The 23,990-nt window shown below is 60.9% G+C and overlaps 7 protein-coding genes across 7 annotated transcripts; 1 reads left to right on the top strand and 6 right to left on the bottom strand.

Annotated features, from left to right (window-relative positions):
- Positions 1–422: 422 nt before the first annotated feature.
- Positions 423–1,633, top strand: PLICBS_008287 (uncharacterized protein; the record flags this gene model as incomplete). Its single annotated transcript, XM_018324204.2, has 2 exons — positions 423–604; positions 667–1,633. 2 exons carry the CDS (start codon positions 423–425, stop codon positions 1,631–1,633), a joined length of 1,149 nt encoding a protein of 382 aa, XP_018177383.2.
- Positions 1,634–1,825: 192 nt separating this feature from the next.
- On the bottom strand, positions 1,826–3,013 carry PLICBS_008286 (uncharacterized protein; the record flags this gene model as incomplete). The annotated part of the gene is made up of 2 exons (XM_018324205.2): positions 1,826–2,637; positions 2,773–3,013. 2 exons carry the CDS (start codon positions 3,011–3,013, stop codon positions 1,826–1,828), a joined length of 1,053 nt encoding a protein of 350 aa, XP_018177384.2.
- Positions 3,014–4,985: 1,972 nt separating this feature from the next.
- Positions 4,986–6,108, bottom strand: PLICBS_008285 (uncharacterized protein; the record flags this gene model as incomplete). The annotated part of the gene is made up of 3 exons (XM_018324206.2): positions 4,986–5,442; positions 5,532–5,862; positions 5,967–6,108. The coding sequence occupies 3 exons, from the start codon at positions 6,106–6,108 to the stop codon at positions 4,986–4,988; spliced, it is 930 nt and encodes a 309-aa protein (XP_018177385.1).
- Positions 6,109–7,220: 1,112 nt separating this feature from the next.
- PLICBS_008284 (uncharacterized protein) lies at positions 7,221–7,858 on the bottom strand (the record flags this gene model as incomplete). The annotated part of the gene is made up of 3 exons (XM_018324207.2): positions 7,221–7,374; positions 7,432–7,655; positions 7,715–7,858. 3 exons carry the CDS (start codon positions 7,856–7,858, stop codon positions 7,221–7,223), a joined length of 522 nt encoding a protein of 173 aa, XP_018177386.1.
- Positions 7,859–12,695: 4,837 nt separating this feature from the next.
- On the bottom strand, positions 12,696–14,102 carry PLICBS_008283 (methylglyoxal reductase (NADPH-dependent) gre2; the record flags this gene model as incomplete). The annotated part of the gene is made up of 4 exons (XM_065601361.1): positions 12,696–13,456; positions 13,627–13,854; positions 13,963–13,983; positions 14,081–14,102. 4 exons carry the CDS (start codon positions 14,100–14,102, stop codon positions 12,696–12,698), a joined length of 1,032 nt encoding a protein of 343 aa, XP_065457433.1.
- A 1,002-nt stretch (positions 14,103–15,104) lies between these two features.
- On the bottom strand, positions 15,105–17,395 carry PLICBS_008282 (uncharacterized protein; the record flags this gene model as incomplete). The annotated part of the gene is made up of 2 exons (XM_018324209.2): positions 15,105–15,539; positions 15,596–17,395. The coding sequence occupies 2 exons, from the start codon at positions 17,393–17,395 to the stop codon at positions 15,105–15,107; spliced, it is 2,235 nt and encodes a 744-aa protein (XP_018177388.2).
- A 3,156-nt stretch (positions 17,396–20,551) lies between these two features.
- PLICBS_008281 (uncharacterized protein) lies at positions 20,552–21,397 on the bottom strand (the record flags this gene model as incomplete). The annotated part of the gene is made up of 1 exon (XM_018324210.2): positions 20,552–21,397. The coding sequence occupies one exon, from the start codon at positions 21,395–21,397 to the stop codon at positions 20,552–20,554; it is 846 nt and encodes a 281-aa protein (XP_018177389.2).
- Between the last annotated feature and the right edge of the window lie 2,593 nt (positions 21,398–23,990).

Raw genomic sequence — 23,990 nt, 5'->3', positions numbered from 1 at the left:
GTTGCGTGTTACAGGTCCCGTCGCGGTCTCCCCCAGATCAACTCGACGGAAGGCGGCGGACAACACCTCAGGTCTCCCGAAAGAGGGCGTGTAGAATTGTAGGAAACTAATGGATCACAATCAGCTTTTGATGCCGTTACCAAATTGGGACAAGAACCCTACCACCGTCGCGGGGAACATCGCGGGTGGCTTGTGGCAGGGCCAGTAACTATGGTGGTGCTGAGCTCCTACAGAAACAGAAAGGGTTGGCAGTGCTGTGGGGCGCGGAACCGGCCGCTGTCTGGTCCCTAAAAATGACCACCTAACGCGTCGACCTTCCACTCTAGCTGCCACGCCGCGCCGCGTCTGTGAACCTCTGCCGTCGACCTTACGTCCCTCTCCAACAATCGTCGCACTCGTCTCGCGTCAGCACCTCCTCCAGGATGAGCAAACAGCTTGAGCTGGCGCTGCTCTCGCTGATGCCGGCACACGGCTCAGAGCTCCCCCCGTCGCTCGTCGAGCTCGCCGGGTCTCTGCTCGCGCAATCCCGCAACAGAGCCAGCACCCTCAAAGCCGAAGAAGAGGTGGCTCGGCACTATGCCTGCGCCAACATTGCCTGCGACAGGTAAGCCCTCTGTGATCGAGTTCTCGAGTGGCCATGGGTATGTAACTGGGGACTGCGTATAGGCTGAAAATTACCCTGGACCTCCCTCCGATCGAGCCCCGGCCGCCTATCCCGCCGCGCATCTACAAGCGGCTCTACACGCACCTAGACAACATCTTGCCCAACACTTCCAGCACGCCGCGGTCGACGCGCACACGCACTCCCAGCTCAAAGAAGCGCGACTTGGGCGCCTCGCCCGCATCCAACTCCCGCCAGCTGCCGTCAAGAGGCACGCCCAGCAAGGAGTCCAGCTTGGCGCAGTTTCGGCCGTCACAAGCCGGCCAGGAAACAACCCCCTCCAAGTCGACTGCCTATAAAGACGCCCTCGCCTCCAACGAGGGCCTGCACCCATGGATCCGCCCTACTGTTCGTTACATGTGTAACGAGATGGGGAACCGAAGACTGGCCCCGACTGTATTGGCGGGCGTCGAGTCTATCGTCGCGCCTGCTGGACGGAGAACAGTCGATGCGTGGGTGAGCAAGCACGTCGCGGACTTGGTCGCCACGATTTACTTCTTCGTCATTATGCGTGTTCGAGCCGTGACTTCTGGGGAGGCCATTGACCGCGAAGGCTACGTCCCTCTACGGAAAGAGATTCTTGCTCTTCTAGGTCAGGCACGAACCGACGTCGCGATCAAGGACATCAACGAGAGCGAGGCATGGGGCGGCTGGAAAGCCATCAAGTCGAGAGAATTTGACGCAGCGGTGGCGCACATCAACGAGACGGATTGGCTCGCCGGCGACTGGTACAAGGGCATCACGGACGTGGTCAATACGACACGAGAGGCCGACGACGGCATGGAAGACGAGGGTGATGACGACGATTCTGGGGCTCCGCTGCCTGCTCGACGCGCGGACACGATGCTGCAAGAAAAATACGACTTCTTGAGCGACGCACGGATGTCTGACTACGCCGCGTGGAAGGATCAGATGCTGGCGAGGATTGGACAAGCCATGGCAGCCGGCGGCGCCATGGAGGTGGATTCCTGAGGAACGACGCCAACACGAACGGTGTACGACTGCGTGTGCGACGGGCTCATTCAATAATTTTGGCTCTCGAGACCTAAGCTGATCTCGACTATTGAGTCCTCGCGTTACACTGCCTCCAGAACCAGCCCTAGCAGACCAGCCCCAGCACGCTATTTACAGAGCTCAAGACGAAGGTACAGCCGGGAAAACGCGTCACATATTGCAAAACTGAGGGTCGGGCAAGTCCTCACCGCCGCCGGGGTGCCAGTGGGCTGCGGGCGTGCGGCACTCGTTGTAATCGGCATCCGGATCGAGGCCGATGGAGAGGAAAAGCAGCAGCCCGTCTTGGGGCTTCTTGCCCAGGTAGACGTGCTTGACAAAGGGGTCATACTGAGGCGTTGCCTGGTCGCCGGCGAAGAAGTCTTGGAGGTTGGTGGTGCGGCGCGCCGGGTTGCGACGGTACGGCTCGGTGGCCTCGACAGCCTTGATGACGGACTCGTCGAAGTAGGTCTGGCCGATGTGGCGGACGGTGCCGCCCTCAAAAGTGCCATTGGGCAAGACGCGGGCATGGTCAGTGGACATGACGTGGATGTGGGTGGCGCGGCCTTCGTAGTGGCCCGGGAAGATGGTGTCGAACTGCACGACACCGTCGGCGTCGGTCTTTTGCACGCCGCGACCATAGGTGGTGTCGAGGCCGCCCTGGCCGGGGGCCGAGACGCCCGAGTAGACGCCCAGGGCGTTGCAGTGCCAGATGTCGATGAGCAGGTCGGGCATGGGCTTGCAGGTGCGGATGTTGATGAACTGGTAGTCGACGTGGGCGCGCACGCCCTTCTGGCCGTCGGTGATGTCGGAGCGGATGAGCTCGCCCTCGACGTAGTAGGGGCCGATGATGGTCTCGGGCACCAGGGCGCACGTCGTGTTGGACGAGAAGAGCGTCTTGGCGGGCGTGTTGAGGTTGTAGCCCTTGTACGACATGTCGTGCGAGAGCCCGTTGTAGTGCTGGAACCACTGCCTATCCCGCTTGTCTATAGACGGACAACTCGTTAGATCATCACATCAAGTCATATCACCCCCGCCGCCCTCTGTGGTCTGCTCCGTCCGCTTTTGTCTCTCTGACATAGCCAGGTAGAAGAAAGAAAGAAAGAAAGGGAGAGGCTCACCCTTGTTGAGGCCATACTTTGCGCGCAGCTCCTCCGCCTTGGCCATGCGGCGGGCCACGGCGCGCTCCTCCAGGGCGCGCGCCTCGGGCGAGTCGGCGCAGCGCTCAAGCGAACGCCTCGTGTGGGCGATGACACGGCTCCGGGTCTCGAGGTAGGCCTTCTTGTCCTCCTCGGAGCTGGGGTGGCCGAGCACGCCGGCCACGCAGGCGAGCAGGGCCACGAGGGTCGTGGCGAGGGGCATGTTGCTTTTTTTTATTTGGTCTCTGTCACAGCCTTGGCCGTCTTTGCCTGGGGCTGTCTGTGTCTAAGAGTATATCTATATCTTTCTTCGGCAAGTTGGACGGGGGGAAGTAGACGGACTCTTTTATACTTGTGCAACACCCGCCCTCCCACATCCCGTGGTCGGGCGTCCTCCTCGCCCCCTCTGTGACAGCCATATTCCCTGTTTTCCTCACTGTCCCTACCCCCCGCTCGCTGTCTTTCTCCCGCGAAGGACGAAGACCTGTCGTGCACTGGCGGGAGGGGGCGCGCGCGCGTTTCCCTTCTTTCTCAAAGTAGCAGCCGCGAGTTGCAAACCGTGGTCGACTGCAACATCCGAGTGGGAGGAAGGGGCCTGTGGCCTGTGGGAGAGCCGCGATCTAAAAAGGCCGCCGTCTGCTTCGCTGCTTTCTCTGGCGCGGGCGAGTGAGTATCCACGGTTGGGCGCCTTTGGTGCGGCGCATGAGTTGCCCGATTGCGTGCGAGCTCGCTCGATGAATGGTGGCTTTGATCGGCGGAGGATGTGGGCTGAGAAAGGCGACGCTGGGGCGACCCTTGTGTGTTGCTCTGCCGTCTCTGTCTCTGTCTTTCTCTCTCTGGACCCTGACGCTTCTCTCCCAGTAGGGGTTTCTTCCTCTATCCTTTCTTTAAACAAACCCTGTTATATATCGTGGCCTCGGCATCTAAAACCCCGAACGCGGCTCTTCTCGATACCATTGTCAGGGGGAAAGATCTGACTACTACGAGATGAGCCTGCATATGTCAAAATACCGGTTGACAGCAGCCCCCGCCGTCCGCCTCATTCCGAGTTTACAACAAGAAACCAAACAGGTCCACGTCCCGGGCCTTCCCGCTGAACGCTTTGGCCGCCAAAAGTTCCCACTCTCCGGACAACACATCACCGCCCATCACGGACGAGGAGGAAAGGGAAGTGGAAACAAAACCTGCCATCGTGAAACCAGGCGAGGACCCAAAGGAGCAGGTGGGCTGTTGCCCGCGCGGCCTTGGCATGGAGAGAGAGGGAAGACAGGCAAGCAGGCAGACTGGGGATTCCCTGGTGGTTCGTGATGGCGGCAGGGCCGTGCGGAGGCGGGGACGGGGAGGGGCGGGCAGGCGGGCGGCAGACAGGGGAAGACGCAAAGAAGCCCGGTAGTGGTTGAAATAGGCGTCGTATGTGGCGAGCCAAGAAAAGGCCAAGCGAACCAATGCGCTCCGGCGGAGAGAGAGAGATACTACGCGCCGGTCGATGAGGTGGCAGGAGAGAGGCTCTCAGGATGCGACTCCGCGGTGGGATGCCCGATGGGCCGACCGGGGGTTGCGGTCGGGGAGTTTGTGGTTGTGGGTGGGCGGGCAAGCATTATGCTTGATAATGCGCAACAACGCAATGGCTATTGGCTCGATGATACCGCCGGGGGGGGGCGCAACATGCAAGGAAGAGAAAAGGCCGTTCGGGCATTTGCTTGCTTGGTGCCGCTCAGGGGTCGCGCAGCTGGGAACTGGGGTAGTTGACCAGACATGCGGAATTGCGGACGAGATGTATGGCGCGCCCTCTTTGATTCCCCCCACGGATGCTACGCTCAAGGTTCGCTTGACAGACAGGCAGGCAGGTTGACCAGACAGACCTGGGGCCCGGCCTCGCTTACAATGGTCAAGTCTGCTTCATATCGCCCGAGGTAGGTCGACGGGTAGGTGACGTAGCATCAGCGGGATGTGGTGGCGCGATGGACACGGGGGCGGGTAGTGTCGGTGCTCGCTCACTATCTACAATGGCTAGGTATGTATGCATGAATGCTACATGAGGCGCGGAACCCTTACTCTCTTCTCGATCCAGTGTTTGTCCATATCCAAGCCCATTCGCAACGCATATGCTCGGCACCACCCGCCCTTCGCCATAGTCGTCATGAGCAGGTCAGGTCAGGTCATGTCTGGTCAACCTGCCTGGCTGGAATGGAATCTTAACCCAGACGGCCGGGCACATAAGGGTGACCCGCACTCAGGCCGCCGTCGACGGCCCAGGCCTGGCCGTTGACGTAGCTGCTCTCGTCGCTGCCGAGGAAGAGCGCGACGCGGGCAATCTCATCGGCGTGGCCGCCGCGCTTGGTCGGGTTGAGCTGGCCAATCTTCTTCTCGCTGCCGCGGGCACGCGCGGCCTGGTAGACGGGCGCCGTCATGCCCGTCTCGATGAGGCCCGGGCACACGGCGTTGACGCGCACGCCCGTGCCGGCCAGCTGGTACGCCAGGGTCTGCGCCAGGGACACGACGGCTGCCTTGGAGGCCGAGTACGGCGTGGACCCGGCGTTGGACCGGATGCCCGCTACCGACGCCGTGCCGATGATGCTGCCGCCCGGCGTGGGCTTGTCCGCCGACGTCTTGCCCATGGCAGGGGCGGCGTACTTGGCCGCGAGGAAGACGCTGGAGGAGACTCGGTCAGTCTCACGCGGCAATACAGTAACGATGTTGTCTCTGCATGTGCGAGTGCGAGGGTTTGAACAGAGCCTTACCTCAGCGTGTTGGTCTTGAGCACAGACATGAAGTCGTCGGCGCTGACATCGGTGAAGATGACGTTGGGCCCCGTGATGCCCGCGTTGGCGAAGAAGACATCGAGGCGGCCATAGCGGCTCACGGCGTCGTCAACGACGGCCTTGACCGCGGCCTCGTCAGCGGCATCGAAGCGGCGCGCATGGACCTCGACGCCCGGAAACGCGGCCGTGATGTCGCGCGCGTGAGACTCGAGGTGCGTGCCGTCGTAGTCACACAGGTACAGCGCCCTGGCGCCGCTCTCAGCGAACTGGTGGGCCGAGGCGCGCCCGATGCCCAGGGGCGAGTTGGCGCCTTTTTGTGGGTGAGGTCAGTCAGTATTTCATGGAGAAGACGAGTCGCAAAGAAGACGCGTGTTGCGCATGGGATGTGAGAAAAGGGGGGGGTGGCATCTTTACCCGTGATGATGACGACCTTGCCCTGGGCGCGCGGCGCGCTGGAACCGGCGGCGACTCTTCGGATGGGCGGCAGGCCCGAGGGCGGCGGCTGGAGCTGCTGGCCGATGGCCTGGATGCGGCGCCCGGCTTGCTGGTCGGCCATGACGGAGGTTCGCTGTGGTGACGACTGTTGGCGACTGCTGACGACGAGGTGGGCGCCCGACGATGACGCTGCTGCCGCTGTTACTCGGTGCAGTGCAGTTGCACGAGGTGGACGGCTACCGAGGAGGGCGGCGCACGCTTGCTTGCAGATACGACGTACAGACAGACAGACAGACAGACACGAACGAGGGGGTTTAGAGAGTAAATGTATACGGGGGGCCGTCGCCGTCGTCTGTTGGTGTTGATGATGATGAGGGCCTTCGTCCGTCAAAGGTTCGGGACTCGGTAGGTCGTCAATTTACCCCGGAATTGAGATCCGGAGCCGAGGTTCGAGGCCCGCCAGCGCGCCCAGGCATTGGATGGAAGAGACCTACGGGGGGGGAGCTGGGGCCTTGAAGAGTGGGGACCTTCAGTGGCCGGGGGCCTCCAGCTCCAGTGGAGGTTGGTTCGGCTCCGCGGCGGGGAGGGGGCGGGCACTCGGCCGGCGGCCAGCTATAAACGCTGTCAAAGTGATCTCAGCAGTCAGCACCTCGAGTGCCCTGAGCAGTGAGAGCCCATCGAGGCCGAGGAATGGAAGCTAGGTGACGAATCACCGCCCGACGCGATGAATGAGGAATTAGTACATCCTGACTCTGGTACTGCACTATAAGTATGTAGTACTCTTCACAGAGGAAACATTCAGAGGCCAGTACCTGCACCCGCATACGAGCCAAGGTACGCACACATGAGGCATGCCGCCATGCCACCACCGGCTCGCTGCTCACGTCACCTTGTACGGGACCGCCGGCCTCTCCCGCCAGACGAATGGGAACTCTGCCGCCAAATCGTGCATATGCACGCATGCATCTCCTCACCGGCTTTTGCACACATGGTTGTCGTGGCCTTGATTTGCTGCACTAACATTGCCTACATCCTCGACCCGCGCGCGTGTAAGCCATACCGGACCAGCTCACCATTAGATATTACAACACCACCCTTTCGTGGATTCCGCACGGCCAACCACCATCCGCAGGGAAAAGCAGCACAACAATCAACCAGACCAGGCACACTCCGGTTTTTCATTTTGCCCCGTGTCGATCCCTCCTCCTCAGCCGGTCTGGCTCACAGACTCCCTTAAGCTGGATTCTGCACGGCCGGCGTCGCGCTCGCATCTGTGCCTCCGGTCCCAGGGCGCTCCTTGGACACCGGAGGGGGTGTGATATACGAGTCGTCGCGAGACTCGGAGAAGAGAACCACTTCGATGATCACATTGATGAGCAGGAAGAAGCTGTGCCCATGGCGTTAGCAAGGCATCGCCGAGCCGCACGACCTGAGCCACACTCACAACGCAATAAAGTTGAAGGCCTCCACCGTCCTCTTCTGCGCGCATCTGCCTGTACCCAGCGGCGTCTGAGAACACAGCCGACCACTCCAGTCCTGCGACGAGAAGATGAAGGACGCCAGCCACAGGTACGAAAAGATGAAGTTGACGGGTGCAAAGTAGCCCCGGTACGTCTTCATGATCGGCACGAACATCGCAAACATGTATATCACCAAGGTGATGACGGCCTGCCAACGTTTCACGGTAAGCTCATCAAGCCATGCCAGCCAGGGACAGTAGCACGTACGATGACCTCCTGGTAGACGACGCGGTAGCCCCGGAAGGCCCACCTGTCGAGAAAGGCGGACACCAGGCCCGTAACAATCACCGCCGACGCGAAAACCATGAAGTGGCAGAACGCTGCCAGCGCTCGCAAAGTTCCGTGAGCCATTTCTGTCTCTTTTTTTCTGTCTGGTTTGTCGACTAAACGTTCAACTGGATGTCTGTCTGTTGGGTATCACGGTGCGTGCTTTACTCTGTGTCGCGCGCACACCATCGGGACTGAGAGCATCGCGCCCAGGGCGCTTTCATATATTCATCTTGAGCGAGCAGGCAACTCCTCGTGCAATGATGTAACAATGTCGTAACCGCTGCACGCCGCATCAGCTGTTCCTGCCCCATGAGGCAGGGGAGCAATCAAGCCAACACCTGTGCTCCTGTGGTCCAGACCGAAACCGACTGTCATAGCAGTTCATGAGAAACGGCACGGAGCCAATGGTCAGAACGGACAGACGCCGCCGTAGGGCCCAAGGTTCGCGGCTGAGCGTTGGCGCGGCTCGCCCGGAGAAAGCTTGTCGAAGCTGTAAGAGCTGTTGGAGCAGCAGCGTCCCTAGCTCGTAGTATGGCAGGTCAGGATTCAGCCCGTGGACGCCTTTCCAATGTCCACCATTGCGAACCTGTTGGGCCCTTTTTGCTTAACGCCACCAGAGCAGAGGGCCTTGTGACATAGCGAGGACGGGACCCTTCACTACTAGAGTAGTAGAGACCCCCATTTACCCGCCCGAGCCGGTCGTCCTCGACAAAAGTCAAATCCGTGTGGTGCGATTGGGGGCAGGGCCCGCGGCAGGCTGTCCAGCCTGGGCAATCGCGCGGTGTGCACGTATTGCTGGCTCGCTTGGATCCTTCGCTGCTGAGTCGAGGGCCAGAGGCGGGCTGCCTGGCGCCAACGGGACCCTCGACGTTCCAACCCGGCGGCGGCGCATGCACGACGGGACGCTGCATCTCGGTCGCGGCGCTCGTGTCGGGCCTTTGTTGAGGCTCGCCGCCTGGTCACACCGCCGGGCATCGATCGAGTGGTCCGTCGACGACGGCGCCGCGGACGACAATCGGGGCATAGGACTGGACAAGATGACGAGGTACGAATGATGTAGAGGTATCTACAGGCCGTTGCGTCTGGTCTGACAAGGCCTCCCACTCGGGTCGCAAATGTCTCGCTGTCCCCGCGAGGTCGGACGGCGCCCATGCCCTTCACGGTCCGCTGAGACAACTCGCTCGTGCCATTGTCAGCCGCCTGGGCCAATGAGTGGGCGGAAGCGCAACGGCACCTCGGATGTCCGTCTTGGTGGGCCTCGCTCCCGAGCGCAGTCGACGTATGACCGCCCTGAGGTCGACGGTGATGGGCGCACGTGGCGCTGGAAAATTGAGCACGAAGGCCCTGCACGGCGTGCTGGTGCTTCGGTCTGGGGCGAGGCCCATGCCATGCCACGCCTCCTCAGGGCTGGGAGAGGTGCCGATAACGACGTCGGTGGAGAGCTGTGTTGAGGGCCGGGCCGAGTGCTTTGTACGAGCGGCCGATCGAGTCTGTCCGAGGAGGGACGATTGGGCAATTCGTTCGTCGTCTTTGCCGCCGAGGCTGGAGACGGAAGGCAGCAAACACCCGCCGGCAAGTCGCCTGGTAGGCTGCATTCCTCATGCTCGCTTCATGAAGTGGTTTACGAGGTCCTACCGATGCCGCGGGTAGTGAAGTCTGAAGGAAGTACATAACACCTACGCCTGTCTATGCTGTACTTCGTACCTGCCTCGAGTTACGACGCGCGACTTCCACACATAAACCCGTCTGTGTAGAAGGCAAGCGCAATCGGCAGCTGGTCCTGCCACACAAGCTAGGTACTTTGTAAGATGTACAGCACAGTACTAAGGTAGGTAACTTCCAGGCGAAATAAATGTCGAATACGAGGCAGAGCGTTCTCAGTGACCCCAGGTCCCACGGGCAGGGCAGGGCCCCAGAACCCGGAATGCCCGAGTCCATCCTCCGTGGATACTGCTCGCCCACTCACTCTCTGCACTCCCGCCCTGGAGGGCTTCTGGCTCCCGTCACACCGCATCTGAGTGTCATCACTTTCTTTCCTCCCTCGTACCCTACCTTGCCAACCTACCCTTGCTCGCCAACTACCTGCCATTGTCAATTGGCTCTGCTCCGCTCAGCGCCTGTACGATACACTGTGCCCGTTGCGCCCTTGGGCCGCCATCCGCCATCCCGACATCACCGGCCTCGCGCGCTGATCGGACGACGCTCGTCACCCACCCGGGCGGCAAATGGGGCACCTTGCCGATGTCGCCGCACCCCTTGCCAGGGCATGCCATTGCCCAACGCCGTTCTCCAGATCGCCGTCGAGGTGCCACACTGCCACCCGCCTGACGTGGCAGCCGGAGCCGCAGCGTCGCTGCCCAGGGGACAAGGCAGGGGGCACGGGAAATGCTAATAATTAAGGCAGTGCTCCCCTGTGACGTGAGCTACAGAAGTCGTCCGCCGCCGCCGCCGCCGCCTCCGCTGAGGTGCCGACGAACCACGGCAGCCTCTGGAGGCGGACCCCCTGCCGGGGGCGGGCGCTGCAGATTCCACATGGCTTCGATGCCGGGGACCCGTCCTGTCAGCGGCATCTGGCGCCACCTGGCACGGCCCCGGACGGGAGGGTGGGACCACTTGAAATGCCATCGTCGCTCGATATGACATGAGACCGACTCCCTACCAAAGTACAAATGTGCCCCCTCGGGAGCCCAGCAAGCCGTGTAACCCGCGACTCTCCCGACCAGGCCCGAACGGTTCATGGCACCGCAGCCTCGTCACGCTCGAGTTCTCGACCTTGTCCGTGACCGTCGCGGACCCGTGCGTCGCTGTCGTATGTGGCGCCCGACCGGACGGGTGCCCATGTCCTGGCGCCGTCCGTCAAGGCATCAAGACATGCCATGCCATGCCGTAGCTGTCACCTTGTGCCCGGGCTCTCGTTTCGACAAAGAAGCAGAAGCCTGCTCCTCCTTCGCAGCGACCCTCGTCTGGCCGTTGCCCTTTTATTTTGACGCCTTGTCGCAGAGTTGGCTAAATGGGTCTCCGGGGGCCAACTCTGAGGCTCCCCAGGTTTGACCCTCCATCTCGACTCCTGCCCAGCCTCGGAACTTGCCACTACCGTGGCCATGTCGCGCAGCGCCGCTATACCTGACGTGAAGTGTGCCCCAAGCCGCCGGGGCAACCTGACTGTCGGCGTTGCAGACAGAAATCCGCGTATTGCGGCGTGTCGGCGCCGCCTCCTTCTGGCCGTCTGGTCGCGCAACGAGACGCTTCAAGAGTCGTGCCAGGCGCTTTCTTCAGACACTGCCAACGCCAGTGAAGCGTTCCGCGCCGCATATCGCTGCGATTTCCAATTCTGTGGTGTTCAAAACTGTGCCGGCCGCGGCCAAGATCGTGGGTGCGCTCCGGGGGGATCAGGCCCATGACGCTGGGTTCGGGGCAGCTGACGCTTCATGCCGACACGTCTCTAGCCAATGTCAACTGGCTCATCAACACTTGCTCAAAGTACGGTATCCCTGCTCCTCGCACGTCATTCCTACGATATCTTCTAAGCGTTTATGCAGGCTTGGACATTATTCCCTCGTAGATCCTGGACCGCCGACTGCCATATCCAGCAGTGAATCAACGCCCGCAAATGAGAAGGGTCCGCATCCATGCGGCCGCCGATTGCTCCCAACGCTCTCCAAGTCGCAAGGTCCATATACCCAGCGCCTGCTCAAACGTTCACTGGGACACGACAAGGGCAAGAATTCACCTGGTATGGCCGGGCTGCAGCCTGCAAGTGGCAGCATCTCCACTGCCTCGTCTGCATCCTCGGCCATAACAGGCGTTCCTATCAGGGATCCATCGCTCGCCGCCAGTTTGCGCTCACCAGATATCATAATCTCCGCGAGCCAGGTCAGACGTGACCGCGGTCTGTCCACCGGTGCCAAGATCACCATTGCTCTATCGGCCGCCGTGGTTCTCTTCGTCATCGCGGCCCTCGCCCTCGTCTGGTATCTGCGGTTCAGGCGGCAGGCTCGTCGCGCCCGACTTCATGGCGACAGTAGCAGCAGCAAGGAAGACCAGAGTCGGATTGGGACACACAGGTCCCCGATGCCACTGCTGTCCCCAACACCCAAGTTACCAAATCCAAGCGAATCTCCCCTGAGACCTCCCGCGCGGCTGCGAGACCGCAGATTCCTTACAGCGGGAGGCAACTGGCCACTCACCGATATGGACCTATTTCCACAAGGCGTCGCCGCCGGCGATGAGGCAATGCCTGCGCCGGGTGGGGAGAGAAAACCCAAGGGCCGGCCAAGTCCCTTAAAAACTGGCACCAGATCACCAACAGTGACTACACCTAAAGGAACTGCGAGGGCGGGGAGAGCCTCGTCACGGGATGGCAGCGTTGCATCCCCACCTCGTACGCCTCGGATGCCTCGACAACGGACATCGTTGGACCTATTCGGTGTCGTGAGTCCTGGTCCGCCGCCAAAAAGGGCATTGCCCACGACACCGACGGAGCGAAGTCCGCCGGTGAGTCCATCGATGAGGCGCCAGCGGGACGGAATCGGAGTTGCCATCGGGTCATATTCGCAGATGCCTGGAGGATCTCGCGAGCTGCTGCTAGAGCTGACGGAGGAGCCAGGAAATGAGGCGCATCGCAGTTGGGGGACGTGGAGCGGACGGAGCGGACCGGGGAGCACCGGCCTGGCCCCATCCTCTGTCGCCCCGTCGACGCGAGCACGGGAGTTGAACAGCCCCGTCATGGAGGAGGGGGAGCTCGAGCGTCTAGGTGGCTCGTATAAGTGAGTAATGAGGGGTATTGGGGGTGTCGATAGATGATGACGGTCACGCATAATAGTGGGCGTAAGCAGCGATTCTGGCTTGATTCTTTAATTGAACGACACTTGGTCATCATCTAGCCTGCGGGACCCTTGCCCCCTTTTTTTGCTTTCCTTTACAACCCGTACTTCTTGAGAGACTGCACAACGCCCTCGACGCTGTCCTCGAGGCTCGTCCACTTGATGCCCAGGACACGCACCGTCTCGTCGTTGTTGTACTTGAAGTTCTTGTCCGCGGGGGGCGCCTCGCCACCAGGGACGTCGGGCCCGGGGAGCCGGTCCTTGTACTCGGGGAAGCGCTCGCGCACAATCTCGACGAGGCGGCGGTTGGAGAAGCGCCCGCCCACCGTGTACAGGCGTCGGCCGCCAGCATCCGGCTTCTCCATGGCGAGGACATGCGCGCGCGCCACATCCCGCACATCAACCCAGATGGACACGGGCCCCGTGGCGGGGATCTCGGACGCCCACTTGCCGCGCAGCATGGCGACGAAGCGCTCATTGGAGGTGTTGACGGCGTCGAGGGACGCGACGCCGACGCCGGGGGCGAGGGGGCCGTAGACCATGGGGGGGCAGACGGTGGCGAGGTCGAAGGCGGGCTTCTCGCGGGCGACAAAGTCCCAGGCGGCGCGCTCGGCGAGCGTCTTGGAGACGCGGTAGGCGGTGGCGGGGGAGGAGTGCACGTCGGCGAGCGTGGAGGGGTTCCACGACGCCTCGGAAAAGGTGGTGGCCGGGTCGTCGAGGAGCGTCTCGGTGAGGACGGCGGCGAAGGACGAGGTGACGACGACGCGGCGCACCGAGGGGGCGGAGCGGTGCACGGCGCGGAGGATGGACGTGGTGCCGACGAGGGCTGGGTCGATGAGCTCCGTCTGCGCGTCGGCTATACATCACACATCAAACACCGCCTCTGGTCAGCAAAACAGAGTTCCCCTATCCGTCTGGCCTCCCGCCCGCCGCAAACCAACATCCAGCTACTTGGACGTTCTCACCTCGTGGGGGAGCAAGACCATGACAAAGAACGGGGGAACAGGAAGGGAAGGCAGAACTTACTCCACTTGAAGTGAAACGGGCTCGCCGTGTGCATCACCACCTCGAGCCCCGGCGTGCCCTCCACCACCTTGTCGAAGGCGCCCTCGACGGCAATGTCGCCCACCACGGCGACGCTCAGCCTCTCGCCCTTGTCGGCGTGCGCGTCGCGCAGCCGCGCGGCCTTGTCCTCGGAGCGCACCGTCGTCACCACCGTGTGGCCCGCCGCGAGGAGCTGGTCCACGAGGTGCGCTGTTGTTGTTGTTCCGCGTCTGCGTTAGCCATCCGTCGTGGGAAAGGACGCCCGCTTGTGGGGGTTTCTCTGGCGAAGAGGGAGGGAAGGGGGGGAATTGGGCATACCGGCGATGAAGCCCGAGCCACCTGTCGTCGTACAGCAAGTTCCAAGTCAGCACTCGCACATCTTTCCTTTCCTTTCCTCTCCTCGCAAAGGGTGCGGGAACCTGTAGACGCGACGTACCCGTCACAAGAATCTTGGTCATCTTTGTTGCGAAACAAGAACCCAATGGGCCACAAAACACGTCCGCAAGGTCAACTGCTCAAGCTCTCTCCTCAAAGAAATGTACTCCAGCAAGGGCAGCAGAGCGAGGCAAGGCGCAGAGAATCGTGAATCTCGTTGACAAAAACGTGAATCGAATCGAGAGCAGCGGCTTCACGAGCGCACGCAGGCTAACCGGTCCCCCCTCCCTCTTATAAATCGCGGACAGCCTCCCGCCCGCACGCGTACGCGGGCGCCCTCCCCGAGACCCCTCCGAGCGAAAGGTCCTTGACGTCAATTGCACCATAATGGGGACTTTAGCTCGCTAACCCCCCCCTTATGTCCGCGGTGGTGGTGGTGGTCGCTGGTGGCGGCCCTCCCTGGCTCGTCGCATGGTTGGCGTTTGTTGGCGCGGCCGCCCAGAACTGAAACTGGGTCCCAGTCCGCGGGGGCCCCGCGATTGGGGGTCAGCCACGGGGGTCAACAAGCAGCTCAGGCGGCTTCGGACGACACACGGACTTAAATACAGAGAGGCGCCCTGGATCTTGCGATCACGCAAAACGCCATGCATGGCATTCACGTCCTAACTCCGCGAGGCAGCTGGGATGCTTCGGTGTGACTCAAAGGAATAATGCATTGTGATGTGAGCTATCTCACGGCTGACAATTATACACGTGGGATGACCAGAGACACCCACCAAGCGCTGTTCACATATGGTGGCCCAGCAACTTCCACCACTCCTCCCGCAAACACTCGCTTGTCCCCATCGCTGCTTCGCTAGGGGAAAATGACCTAATGCGACAGTTCGTCTGCAAGTAGCATAGCACTGACAAGCTGTAGCCCGACGAGCCTCCGTCCTCCACTGCGGCTCGTCGAGGTGGCCTGAGACATGGAGCCGTCGACTCGGACCACACGCGGCCTGCACCCCGCAAGAGAGGGTCACGGTGGGCAGACCGTACCTAGGTACCTAGGTAGGCTTCTCCGCAGCTTCGCCGCTCGTGCGCCCTCAGTTCGCACCTGACGACTCAGCGGGAGCCGGAGGCGCAGGCGACTCGGGCGGGTGCGGGTGCGGCACTCCGTTCAGCCCCGGCGGCTGAGGGCTGTCGTCCGGGATCGGGAGGACCAACGGTCCCTTGGGCACGATGGTGCGTCCGGGGAGCTTCTCCCCGCGAATCACCAACTCGACTTCGGCCTTGTCGAGAGTCTCATACTCGACGAGGGCCTTGGCCAGCAAGTCCAACTCCTTGCGCTTCTCCGTCAGCAGCTTCCTCACGTCCTCGTACGACTTCTTCATCGCCTTTTGGACTTCGCCCTCGATCACGCTCCTCGTCTCGGAGCTGAGGTTCTCGTAACGGCGGCCGTACTCGACAGGGCCCAGCACGTTGGACATGCCAAAGTGCGTCACCATCATGAAGCTGAGATCGGTTGCCTTCTCCAGATCCTGTGGCTTGTTAGCACTCACTGCTAGCGCACCATTGTTCGCGGAAGTCAACTCACATTGGACACGCCCGACGTCACCTTGTCGTCGCCGTAGCGCATCTCCTCGGCCATCTTGCCACCGAGAAGCACACGGATGTTGGCCATGTACTCGGCAGCGGTGTACGAGTACTTGTCCATTTGAGGGACGTGCGCCGTGTGGCCCAGAGACGGCCCCTTGGGGAGAATCGTGACCTTGTAGAGGCGGCTGGAGCTGTCCTTTTCGAATAGCTGCACCAGTGCGTGGCCTGCTTCGTGGTACGCCGTCATCTCCTTCTCCTTCTCCGTCACCACCATCGACTTCCTCTCGGCGCCCATGGTGACGCGGTCAAATGCCCACTCCATGTCCTGCTTGGAGACCATCGTGGCCCTAGCACGAGACGCTCGGAGGGCGGCCAGGTTGAGCATGTTCTCCAGCTCGGCACCGGAGCGACCAGGCGAGCGTGCAGCGATGGCTTCCAGGTCGACGTCCGGCGCAGCCTTGATCTTCTTGGCGTGATGTTTCAGGATTGCAATGCGACCTCGCACGTCCGGCAGATCAACGTTGATGTGTCGGTCGAAGCGGCCAGGGCGCGTCAGCGCCTTGTCGAGAAGCTTGGGGAGGTTAGTCGCGCCCATGATGATGATCTTGGTATCCTGATCGAAACCGTCCAACTCAGTGAGCAGCTGGTTGAGTGTCTGCTTGGCGTGGGCTTGATCCCGAGGGTTTCGCTTGCCGCCGATGGCATCCAGCTCGTCGATGAAGATGATGGCAGGCGACTTGGCCTTGGCGGCAGCGAACAGCTCACGTACACGCTTGGCACCGACGCCGACAAAGATCTCGTCGAACTCGCTTCCAGACATATAGAAGAAGGGCACGCCAGCCTCGCCGGCGACGGCTCGGGCCAGAAGCGTCTTGCCAGTTCCAGGAGGGCCAACGAGGAGAACACCCTTGGGCAGCTTGGCTCCAAGATCAGAGAACTTTTCGGGGTTGCGAAGGAACTCGACGACCTCCTGGAGCTCCTCCTTTGCCTCGTCGCAGCCGTGGACGTCGCTGAACCGAGTTGTCTGCTTCTCAGCCTTGACCTCGGAATCGTTCTTGGCCCCAGGACCCCGTCTGAAAGTGCTAAGTGTTTCGATCAGGATGGTGACGGCCGCGAAGCAGAGATACGTGACGACGACGAAAGTGGCGAAGAACTTGACCCAGCGGAAGATGAGCGACCGAGTGGATTCCTGGACGACAACATGGATGGGCTCCCCCTTACCGCCCATGGAGTTGGCGGCGGCGCTGTTTCCACCGGCTGCGGCACCAGCAAAGCCTTGGTCTTGACCCGACCATTGGCCTCTAGCATACGAGGTCTGACCGACGGAGCCTGCCGTAGCGTTGGTACCGGCATTGAGGGCGGCCAGAGCCTTCTTGTATGCCTCCTCAGTCGCAGCGTTGGTCGCAAAGCGTCCCGACTGATAACGTTCGACCAGGATTCCAGGCATATTTGCCCGCAGGAGCAACTGATAGAACGCATTCTGCAGATTCGCATTCCCGGGATTCCTGTTTGCCGACTCCTCGACTGTTGCCAGTTGGTTGCGTGAGATGCCGTTCGAAGTGCCGAATCCTCGGTGTTGCATGCCAGTAGCTCGCATATGCAGACCGAGACGAGAGGTAGAAGACATGTTCCGTGACGTGACCATCGTGCTGAAGCCAGAGCGCATGAACGGGCGCGCAAGTGCAGGTGCGGCGGACATTTGCGGCTGAAAGAAGGGTCGTCGCAATATCGGGTTTGCGGCCTGAAGGCCCACGCGGGTCAGGTTCACCACGGCATTCTGGACGCTCGTGGTGGCCATGGCGTTGGATATTTTCGGGAGGAGTTGAGATTGTATGCTGGGAACTTGAAGGAAGTCGGGGACGAGAGGCTTGGCATGCTTGGCCGGCTGCTCAACGCCACGCTGGTCTCTCGCAGACGCAGCCCGATCCGCGCTTCGGGATGGCAGAGTAACGCTTCTCCAGGGAGCGGCGAGGCTGCCTGCGACCGAGGGCCACGCGTCTGTAGCTGCTGCCGCTATATTCTGATGGTCGGACGTGTTAGCATTGCCGGCCTCGAGCAGATAGAGAGTGCGTTCACGGGACTTGACTCACCGGCAGCAGCGCTCCTTGAAAAGCCATCACGGCTTCGGTAGGTGATCCGACGATTCAGTAGAACGCTCCCAGATTTGCGGTATGTCGAAACTCGAGGCAGAAGCGTTCAGAGGATAGAGGTAACACCGGTCGTCGGACGATGACGTTGAGGTCCTAGTGCGGCCCGGTGCGGCGCCTCGTCGGCAGCGGCGCGACCGAGGGGTCCGGGGGCGGGAGCGGGAGGTCGCGCGCAGCAGTGAACGTGTCGGAGAGAGGTGAAGGGAGGGGATCGTCTCGAGAGCGTCTACCTCGCCGTTCGCATGGTGTCGACGCGATGCCGGGGCGACGCCAACTGGTTGCAGGCGTTGATGATGAGGTTGTGCGGTGATGGGGTTCGGGACGGGACTTGCCACTCAACCGTGTCTCAACGCCCCGACATCGTCATGCGTTCGTTTTCTTCGGGCCTTAGTCAGCAGGCTGCACGCGCTCCAAAACGGCGGCGGGCGGCCCACTGCAAGGGCTTCCGACACGGCAGCAGGTCACCTGACCGAAGCACCTAGAATCGCTCGGCCGAGGCCCCAAGCCGGACAGCTGATGAGCGTCGGGGCGGAGACCAGCACTTGCAGCAGCCAACCCAGCGCAGGACGTCCACCTCCGGGCGTCCGGCCACTCGTTCTCCGTTTCTCTCAGCCCAGCAGCAGCCCGGCCCAGTGACCCCACAGATTTATTGATGTCAGCTCGCGGCCACAACCAACGCCGCCCAAACGGTCCGTCTTGATGCACCCAAAGTACATTACATATTGCTTCGTGCTACCGTCGCGACCACTCGCCCCCATTCCAATTGACTCACCTCAGCCCGTTGCTGGGCTCCTCCTGGTCTGTCGGCGGTAACAGGTACTTCGTACTCGAGCAATAACCTAATGTAGCGCTGCTCGCGACAGGCCCTGCCTGGGGCGGATGCACCACCGCCCAGCAAGTCCCGCCCTCCACGCTGCTGCGGACCATGGAGCCTGGTCCGACTCCCAACTGCCGGGGCCAGCCCGAATGGAACCCTGGATTTGCCTGGCCTGGCCTTGGCCTGCTCGGAGTTGCATCGGTGTTTACGCCAGATATACCGGACTGCCTGCCTGCATTGCCGCCGCACCCATACACACTCTTTCCATGCAACCTTGAAAGTGAGCAAAATGTGAGGTGAGGTAAGGGACCGAGTAACTGGCGCAGGCACCGCACCGCGTTGTACCTATCACATCCGCACCGCACCGCACCTCAGTGGGTAGGTAGGTTGCCCTGCAGGGCCACGACCGCCCGAGCCGCGAACGTAGTCCAGCCCAGCCCAGATTGCGCACTTGATGAGGCGTTTGCTGTCTGTTCGCCGATCCGACCCTCGCCTCCGGCTCAGATGCCACCACCACCACCACCCACACACGCCCCCCTTCCCTGCCCTTTCCTTCCCTTCCCCGTCCGGCCCAGCCCAGCCAGGGCCGCCGTCCGCTCACATGCGCTCTGTCGGCAATGACAGGACGCCAGCCAGCCATCCAGCATCCCTCCCCCTCCCCCCACGACAGACAGGCAGGCGGACTGGATGGACATTTCCGCAGTGGAGTCGCACCTCATTGCTGACGCCAGGGACGGGGGCCGTCCCGGGCCATGTTGGTTGGCAGTGGTGGCCGTTGAACCTGGCACGCCCTTCTACACCCCTGACTCGCGCCGATCCGATCCCATCTCACTCTATCTAGGAGTTGGGCCTGGCGGTGTTCATATGACAAGACGATTTTTTTGGCTGGTCGACACCCGAGAGTAATATTCCCTCCACACGCGTAAAATATGCACTAAGATAAATTCATGTTCGTATTTCAGCCCAACAGCCCGGCCCTGACATGTTCGTTGCATCAACTGCTGCACCTCACTGACTTACACCAACACTCTCAACAAACACCATTCGCAATCAATCACACCCTGTTGTGACTCGTACTTGTACAGAACTTTCATGAGCAAGCCAGTTCGCGGGCGCCGTAAACCCCCCCAAGAGAGCCCCCCCTCTCCTTTTAATTGTCATCTCGGCTTTAGCCCTTCCCCTACACGCCCGCCCTGCCCAGTACGAGTAATTCACCCGCCCAAATCACCCAACCCGCACCCCAACTCCACCATATGCCGCCGATCCATGTCCGTCAGATGCCAGCCAAGCAGCCGCCATCCCACAAGTCCCGTCCGCCATCTTGGGTCCCCGTCGCGTGAGACCACAAAACGGCAAGCATCCCCATGGCTGTTCGCAGCGCCCGCCTGGGTTGCGACCTTGCATGACCCGGTCCTGCGGCGCGCTGACCAGGTGTACCCGGCTAAACAAGAGCCGTGGTTGAAATTGCTGTGGGAATCGCAGGCTGCGGCGCGTGCGACAATCGCAATTAAGACTTGTCCCTGTCCATAGAAGGGCACAGCCGTCCGCAAGCCGCCTCTGCGTTGAAATAACATCGTGTACACATTCAAGCCGGTCGCCCCAGGGAATCGTAAAGCAAAAAAGACTATTTTGCGCCAGAATATGACTTATCGGTATTGGGCTTCGCAGCAGCCAGTCATAACGCAACGCCGTGGTGGTATGATGATATCGATGATGTTGTTTGTTCTCGTTGCTGCAGGGGTTGCGGCAAATCACCCCGGTCCCGGCACCGGGGCGAGCGCATCGCGCAGTCGAACGGCGACAAACGCACCCCTCCTGTGGTTCTTTGTCGTCCATGTGGAATATCCACGTTGAAGTGAAGCAAAACATTAAGAGTTGTAAATGCGGAATTAGGTAGTCTTTGATAAAGATAGTTGTACATCGGCCTGCCAGGAAGCCACGGAATTGTACAGCCGGGAAGCGGTCCTCGACGATCTGCAGCCGAGGTCGCTCACATTGTCTCGATGCGGCTGCTGGGAAGCTGCATCGTTGGGTCGTCGAATTCGATCTTCGGGCCCCCGTACAGGTCGTACACCCCTGACCCAAAAGGCGGAAGCTGGCCGATGGTTGCGACCTCTACCGGGGCTTGGTACTGGTACCAAGCCTCGGCTTGCTGCTGTGGCGCTTGTGCGGGCATGTTCGCCGGAATCTGCTGCGAGTATTGCACCATCGGAGGCTGCTGGTCCACAGGTGAAGCAGTCTGAATGGCATATGACGGTGCCTGCGAAGGTTGATGCGTGTACATGGTTTCCGGGATAGTCGGGCTGTTTCCTGAGGCCGGCGAAAAGCTGCCCGGGCTGCTGCTCAAGGAGGCGACGCTGCCTGCCGAGTAGGGAATCTCAACGTTGGTTCGCTCGACGTGTTGCCGAGGAATGTAGGCTTGCTGAACGCTTGTGGTATTCATGGTAGCGATTCCCGGGTTGCTCTGCTCAATAACATAGTAGTGCTGAGGCATGCTGGCCGTGCGGTGTACCATCTGGATGCCCTGCGGCTGACCGTGAGGCGCGGGCGAGTGGTACTCTTGTCCCTCGCCAGCGACGCTGTGCCGATGAGGCATCTGTTGAGCCATGTTGTAGCTCATGTGTTGGCCAAAGTCGGCGAACGAGGCGGCTCGGTGCATGGCGTGGGCTTGAGCCAAGGATGGGTGCGAGCCCATCGGGCCGTGTCCTGGCCAGGATACAGAGGACTGTGTGGGAGTGGGGGGCGACTCGCAACCGTCTGATTCTGAAGTGCAGTCGTCCATCAACTCGTTGGGATGCAGCCCGCGCTGGTGAGACCGCCGCTGGTGCTTGACCATGGTCGTCTTTCTGCAGAAGCTATGGCATGTCAGCGTCACTGACGAGAGAGCGCGCGTTGGTGCTTGCAAACCTCTTCAGGCAGCCATCGTGTGCGCACTTGTACGGGCGCTTTCCGGTGTGAATACGTCGGTGGCGGGCAAGACTAGAAGACTGCAAACGAATGAGCCAGAGGCCAACAGAGTGCCGTGAGAGTCACGTACATCAGAGAACCTCTTTCCGCAGCCGATGTGCTGGCACTGGTGAGGCTTCTCGCCGGTATGTGTTCGGATGTGTACTGTCAGAGCACTCCTCTGGATAAAGCTCTTTCCACAGCCGGGAGTAGAGCAGGTGTAAGGGCGCTCATTGGTGTGTATCCTGTAGTGCCTTTGGAGGTCTGACTTGCGGTTGAAGCTCTGTGCGAGGTTAGCAAGCGCTGGGCGGCTGTGCCATCGGGACTGAGGACATGCCTTGTTGCAGGTTTCCCAGTCGCACTGAAAGGGACGAGTCGTAGGCTCGTACTCGACGAGTTCGAGGAGTTCCATTACGGCGCGTGTTGGCTCGTACTCAAGCCAGAGATGCTAAGTGCTGATTGTTGTTTGTCAAAGGAGATGGTAACGAGGTGTTTGTTTGTAGGAAGTTGCTGTCCGATGGTCGAGGGCTACGCCGTCATAAACACGGAGGGCTGAAAGGACCCTTGAAGGGGAGGGTCGTAGATGGTCCGGGTAAGAGTCGTCCGTACTGCTGACGTATCCGGGCCGAGATGGTGCAGTCGAGTACGAACGGCGTCGACAATGGTCAGACAAATGCAACAAGAAAGGATCGAGCTTTCTTTTTGCTGTTGCGCTTGTGGTGGCGCCGGCGTGGTCTCTGGGGTAGCGAGAAACGGTCGTTTTCAGGCAGAGCCTGGTGTCTGAGACAGTGGCAGAGACACGAGTGGGTGAGAGGAGGAAGAGACGCAACGGCAGACGATGTGTGGTAAAGTAGAGAGGCGATGGGAGGGTATATAATAAGTGGTGATGAAGGAGATCGGGGCGAGGGGTGGAGGAAGGGGGAGGAGGTTATGTATGTATGGCAACAAGTGGGAGAGATGGTGGAAGGCTATCGCGGAGGGCTTGATATGTACTTGTAGGCGTGTACCGGGCGGAGGAGGTGTGTACGGCAGAGCCCACCTGAGGCTTTCCCGGCGAAAAAGGTATAATATGATCGGGGTCGGGAGGCAGGGGGGGTGGGTGGTGGAACTCTGGATCAAAGTGGTGGGTCGGGGGTCCAGGGGCAAGGAGGAGAATGATAGCCCTGGGGTGGTGTCAAGTGGATAGACCACCAGAGATTCTTGTTATTTTCGGCCGGTCACAGACCCTGAAGACCTTGGCTGTCGACCAGAAGTGGGTGCGGCAGTCGTGGGAGCGCTCGGGCACGGTCCAGCCAGGATCTGCTACCGAAGCGGCTAGAGCAGAGGGCAAAGACCAGTTGTCGTTGCAGCGAATATGACGATCTTGACAAGAGGGTCGCTTCGACGACTGTGCGGCCGGGTCCTCAAGCAGACAGAGGCGGCGATAGGTATCTCGGGGGCAGTGCTATCTGCCGTCGGGCAAGAACCGTCGTGTATCAGGGGCGTGTTTGGCGCGTCGAGTCAGGGCCAGCTGAAAGGAGACTGACAGACTGCCAGCGTGCCTCTGCAAGACGGTTTTGGCTCGCGGGTGCTGGTACCGTTCCTCTGTGGGCGCGGCTGTGCTGGCAGAGAGACAGGGCCAGGAATAGACGGGATCGAGAAGGTAACACAGGTCACGGCGTATCGATCCAATAAAACGTACCGGCAGCGAGTCGTGGCCGTCGCCGGGGTTTCCGTGAGGGACTCGTCTGAAGAAGAAAGACGGGAGGCGCAGTGACGCGGAGTAAAGAAACACAAGCGAAGATCAGCCTGGCCCGTTGAGGGTCTGCCTGGGGATTCTGACTCGAGGCAGGCGTGTCAGAGGGGCGGCCAGCAGGCGAGATGTGATATTGGGGTCTGGCGAGACAAGGGACCGACGAGAGTATTGTGTTTCGTCCGGCGGTGGTTGGAGCACCGTTGACGATGCGGCAACGGGGCGTAGGCTGGGACGACGAGGCGGCTTACACGCACAAGATGAAGGGCAACAAGGGGGTGGTGCTGCTCGTCTGGCGGAAGCGTCTGAGCCGGAGCAAAAGTCTTGAAGGGCAAAGGAAGCACTTCTATATACTTGCACCACGAGGCGTAGAGACGGGCGCCTTTGCCTGCAGGGAGACTGCAAGTGAAGAAGAAAATACCCCGAAGAAAGAAGCAATGCACGCAGCTGGCAGCACGGTTCGTGGATGGAGAAGGGTGGGCAATGGGACTTGGCCGAGCCAGCAGCTGGGAGGTGCCGTATCGGGCAATGGTAAAGAGGCGAGGTGGGGAATCGTCAGGTCGGCATCGAGTCGTGCGTGGGCAGCTCGGGGCGCCAGGTACTTTGGCCGTTGGGGGGAGCAAAGCACATGGTTTGTGGCTAGGATACTTTGGCAAAGAGGCCATGATGAGGTCAGGGCCGGACGGGCGTGTGTAAGTGCGCAATCGAGGGGCGGACGGGACGCAACGCGACGGGATGGGAGGGAGTCAGT

Source organism: Purpureocillium lilacinum (assembly GCF_023168085.1).
Source record: "Purpureocillium lilacinum CBS 284.36 DNA, scaffold_6, whole genome shotgun sequence".
Classification (NCBI taxonomy): Eukaryota; Fungi; Ascomycota; class Sordariomycetes; order Hypocreales; family Ophiocordycipitaceae; genus Purpureocillium; species Purpureocillium lilacinum.
Note: the sequence above shows the minus strand (reverse complement) of the source record. Positions and strands in the feature narration are given on the sequence as shown.